Source organism: Cynara cardunculus, assembly GCF_001531365.2.
Source record: "Cynara cardunculus var. scolymus isolate 2C chromosome LG 5, CcrdV1, whole genome shotgun sequence".
NCBI lineage: Eukaryota > Viridiplantae > Streptophyta > Magnoliopsida > Asterales > Asteraceae > Cynara > Cynara cardunculus.
In genome coordinates this window covers 31,223,176-31,228,293 of record NC_037532.1, presented here as the reverse complement: position 1 = coordinate 31,228,293, position 5,118 = coordinate 31,223,176, and the positions used below count along the sequence as shown (strand labels likewise).

The window sequence follows — 5,118 nt, the reverse complement described above, 5'->3', positions numbered from 1 at the left end:
CATTAGTAATTACAAATTGAAACATTTTATTATATATAAATTTTTTTTTAAATAATAAAACTTACGTTATAAAACAAATCCACAAAATAATACATACGCATTTAACCATAAGTTTAAAATGGGGTATTGACCAAAACAACCAATATACGAAATGATTGTTATAAAACGTCAGTATTTTTTTTACCACTTCAAAGTAAATCGACGGTCAAAAATCGTAATTGATGATTTCTATCTTTTCAACCAAGTGGACCCACATGACACCAAAAGAGGGGCTAAAATCTGATTTTACCATAAAATCACAAACAACCTCATTGTTGGCGACCGGCGATTTTTTGGGTTTTCTAAACTCACCCACGAATCCTTGTTCGACACAGAAAATTGCCAACCAATGGAGTTGTTGGCGACTTTTCTTCTTTTTTGGTGTCATGCGGGTCCCACAGTAAGTTAGTTTGTTAAAAGTTGAAAAAAATATGATATGATCGTTTTGATTGATGAATACTCTTTTAAAATAATTATATCTTTCTTTCGTTATCACTTTAATCTTTGATTAATACAATATAATACATATAATATAATTTTTTTAAAATTTTATATGATTAAAATAAAAGTACATAAATGAGTGTATGAGATGATGTGTTCATTAAAAATATTTAAATATAACAATTGATGTTTGATGTGGATATAATGCGCCATTCTTTAAAGCTTTCATAGATGGGTTTCAAACTTTGCAAATCATGATGACACATTAATGCATATACAAAACTAAGGTTGATATCAAATATGCATACATCTTACCCTCTGTAGACCCCACCTCCAGGTGGGATATACTGGGTTTATCTAGTTTGGTTACAAAAACAACACAAACACCCTGAACAAATGTTATATGATGGTGCATCGGTATGTAACAACAAATCAAATATACGACAAATGTACAGAGTTCCAAGGGATCGAAAGATGCGTAATCACAAAATAGAATCATATTCAAAACCACAAAATGTGTAATGGTTCGATAGAAATTAAGAACCAAAGCCGGTCAAGCTTGAGCCAGTTTCTTAACCACACCAGCCATGTACTTGCCTTGATGTTCAGCAAGTGCCAATTCAGTATCAGTGGGTTCGCGGGTCCCGTCACCAGCAAACACACCGGCACCATAAGGTGTACCTCCACGGATCGAGTCCATTTTGAACATACCTGCCCCAAATGTGTACCCAACTGGAACAAAAAGCATTCCGTGATGAGCTAGCTGCGTGATCGCTGTCCAACTGCACACACGAACAAATCGAAAGAAAAGAAATGGATAAATGGGGACCTTTCTTCGAATTGAAAACCCACAGCAGTTGACCATCTTCAAAGTCAAACAATGGAGATGGAGTTTGAAAAGCATTGAAATCAATGTGAAAAACTGAAAATATAAAGATACTTGATGTAGTTTGTTTCCTAGGAACATTAAGACATTATGTAGATGAATTTTTGGCTGAAAATAAAAGAAGTGCGCAAACGGGCATAAAGTACAATGACCCAAGAAAAAAATTGATAGAAGAGTCGCGGAAAACTATTTTACTCAACAATACAAAAGCCCAAGAAATGTATTTCCGCTTGAAGCCACAACATTGTAGAAGTAACCGACAAATAAAGGCTAGGCTCAACAAGCAAATAAACAGTCACCGGTTTAAGTCTCCTTAGAGGCACTCAGATTTTCCCGACTATTGTCTTTAGGGGCCCATGGGATTTTAGTCAAAGTGCGCATAAGCTGGACCACACACCCACAATTACCAAAAAAAATTGTGTTCATGTGTTCAAGACCCCGTGTAGAAGTAACTTGTGTTCTTCATTGCTTCAATGCAATCTCAAACCCAATTCCTGTCTACCACCAACAGATCCACCATATAACAACATCCAACAATAGGGGTTGAGCTTGATGTTCTAACCTCTATAACCATTGTCTTAAACAAAGTGAATTAACCCTCAATTATGAAGCAAAACATCCCAACATACCAATACTAGTTGAATTGCATCCTAGCACATACCAACAACAAAATGGGATACATTTGAATAGAGTTGGGTTCCGGTGAGAAGGAGAGTTAAGGTGGGAAGCGTAAGCACGGATCTCCACCCTTGGATGCACATTAGGATGAGATGCACCGGATCAATCTTAGTATCACACGCGATTCATGGATGGGTTTGAGATTAAAGGTGATCACGGGTCCAGATCCCTTCTTACGCTTCTCATCTTAACTTTCCTTTTCACAGGATGCTTCGCCTATTTGAATAAATCACAAGTTAATTCATTAATTTGGCCATTTAGGTAGGATACCAAATAATTAATCTTCAATAAATGGTCTACAAAGCATACACACACATACATATATAAGCAAACCACAAGGGTGGTAGCAAGGTGGATAAAGACAAGGGGATGATAAAATCAACCCGGGTTCACATCCTGCCCTCTACATATGCGCATGTAGCTACTGAGAGATTTACTTCACGGTTGTTAAAGAAGCCTATAGTTGCAACTTGCCATGGAATTAGTCTACGCAAACCCTGGGATCACCCATTTGCAACATACACACCAAATGGTCATCGGTTTGGATCAACGGTATTTGGGTAATAGACCCCAACCTCTCCAGAGGTCAAGGGTTCAAGCCTCACCAAAGGTGAAGAGAGTATGTGAGTTTTGGGACATATAAAGATTACATGTATTTAAAAAATACACATATATATAAGCATTAATTTTAGCTCATTCTTTCCATTTGGAACTAAAACATCCATTGATGGTTTCTTTATCTATGATTCATCAAATGAGAAGCCCATAATTATTCTCGACTCATTGTTCCTAATTTTCCTATTGATATGCTCCTTCCTTCCACATTCTTATTGATACTTTTAGGAGTCATTGACTTTTAGAACCGTTATATCTGGCTCTTCACTGCAAGAAAATCATCGGTTTTGTAGGAATGCAAAACGCAATACGCTATGCTACACTAAGCACCCAATCTTGTAAAGTATATCTCTTTTTCTTTTTTGTATTTTAGCAAAAATGATTGTTTTGCGACAAAAAACCAAGTACAACGGTTTGAGAAGTCAATATCTCATATCTTGGGGCCTCCAACCTCATATAATTCAGTTCGTATTATTTACTTGATATAAACTGCAAATCCTAAGTTCAAAAATTCTTCTGGTTTATTCATATCTAGAAAGAAAGTCCTTTGACACCCAACTCACCCCTATATACAAGTTTCCATCTTGTGACCTTGAGTATCGACACGATGATGATAAAACATAAAACCAACTTGAAACACAATCTTAAGGTCGTAAATACATAAGAAGTCAATTCAAATATGTCATAGTCAAATAGCCAAACCAAACCAAACCAAATTAGTGGAGTAAATCCCACCCAAAGGTGGGGTCCGGGATGGGGATGATGTTCGCAGACCTGATCTCTACCTCAAAGAGTAGAGCGGTTGTTTCCATCAAGACAAATAAATACGAGTAAGCAATTACATACAATACAAATATATGCAGGTGTAAGATATGTAATAGTCAAATGATGATCGTAAAACCTAGTATTGGAACATAACAATTGCATAAATGCAAAGAGGAATTGAGCATACAGATGACAATTGGACAAGAAACTAGTATATACACAGGGGGTTCTTTGTCAATTTGATTCAATTAGGCCACATACATGCATTTCAATCTAAAATTAGGATCTTCTGCGCCATGTCATTTCATCAATTTGATTCAATTTCAAACCGTAATAGTCAACTGGTAGCAGAATCTTCCTAATTGGATAAGAAAACCATTCAATTTCCATATCAATTTTGCAATATAATCACATTTCAATTGCAATCAGGAATGGCATCAATGGGGAATTGCACTTACGCTGTCGTCTCTTGTCCGCCGCCCTGTGTACCAGTACTCACGAAGAATCCGGCCGGCTTCCCGGCGAGCTTCTGTTCTCTCCATAACTGTCCCGTTGAATCAAAGAACGCCTTCATCTGCGCCGCCATAGAACCATACCTCGTCGGAAACCCAAACAAAAACCCATCGGCCGATTCCAGCTCATGCACCGATGCTATCTCGAGAATCTCATCGTCCTTCGATGGGGCCCGCATATGCGCCAGTACATCATCAGACAACGTCTCCGGCACCCGGAACAACACCGCCTCCACGCCGTCAACACCGTCGACTCCCTTCTTCATCCGACGCGCCAGGGTTTCAACATGGCCGTACATCGAGTAGAAGACGATCAATATCTTGAGCTTCGCCACCGTCACTATAGGGACTTCTTCATCTCGTGTCTGAACCTCCGGCGCATTGCTGGGTGAGCCACTACTGACCGGAGCATTATCGTTGTCAACCGCCGGCGGACTTTTCTTACTGGGAACGCAACCACCGCCTTTGCCCATTACAAGTCAAAATCACCAGCAAATTTCTGGGTAAAAAGTGAAGAATTTTCTCTGACAACAATGGCGGAATTCGATTTGGATTCAACTTTTAGGGGGTTTAGTTATGATGATTAGGGATTTCACTGTTGAGGGCATTGGATCCAACGTCAACTTTACATTTGAAGCACGCTTTCGATTATTATGTCTCTCTCGCTTGTTGTTGGCAGAAGACTTCCATTGCCATCCATCCGCCAATCACATCCTCCAAACGTCGTCGTTCCAACCAGCTTTTTTCTCTTTCTTTCGGTTTCTTGAATTTTCAAAAAGTTTCACAAATAGAGCTTCAAAAAAGTCAATTTTAATTGTTTTATATAAAAATACAATTCATTTATATTACAATTTAATAAAATTTAAATTTAAATAAAAATTTGGTGAACGATTTTAAAGTAATTCATAACAAAGATATTTATAAGATTTTAAATTATTTTATTTATTTAGAAAATGTTTAACTTTTAAAGAATATCAAAGAAATATTAGATAACTTAGGGGCTGTTTGGCAGTTGCTGAATGATTTAGTTCAGAATAGTTAAGAGGTTAGAATGGCTAAGAGGATCAGAATGGTTAAGTGCTGAATGAAACAAGGTTGTTTGGTAATTGTTCTCTGAATGATAGCAAATTACCATTTTAACCCTAGTTATGATTTAGTACTGAATAAACCAACATACAATTA

The 5,118-nt window shown here is 37.4% G+C and overlaps 1 protein-coding gene across 1 annotated transcript; it reads right to left on the bottom strand.

The window, feature by feature from the left end:
* Nucleotides 1–882: 882 nt before the first annotated feature.
* LOC112513199 (probable NAD(P)H dehydrogenase (quinone) FQR1-like 2) lies at nt 883–4,683 on the bottom strand. Its single transcript, XM_025119381.1, has 2 exons — nt 3,883–4,683; nt 883–1,262 (listed from the first exon to the last, which is right to left on the bottom strand). The coding sequence occupies exons 1-2, from the start codon at nt 4,407–4,409 to the stop codon at nt 1,034–1,036; spliced, it is 756 nt and encodes a 251-aa protein (XP_024975149.1). The 5' UTR covers nt 4,410–4,683; the 3' UTR covers nt 883–1,033.
* Between the last annotated feature and the right edge of the window lie 435 nt (nt 4,684–5,118).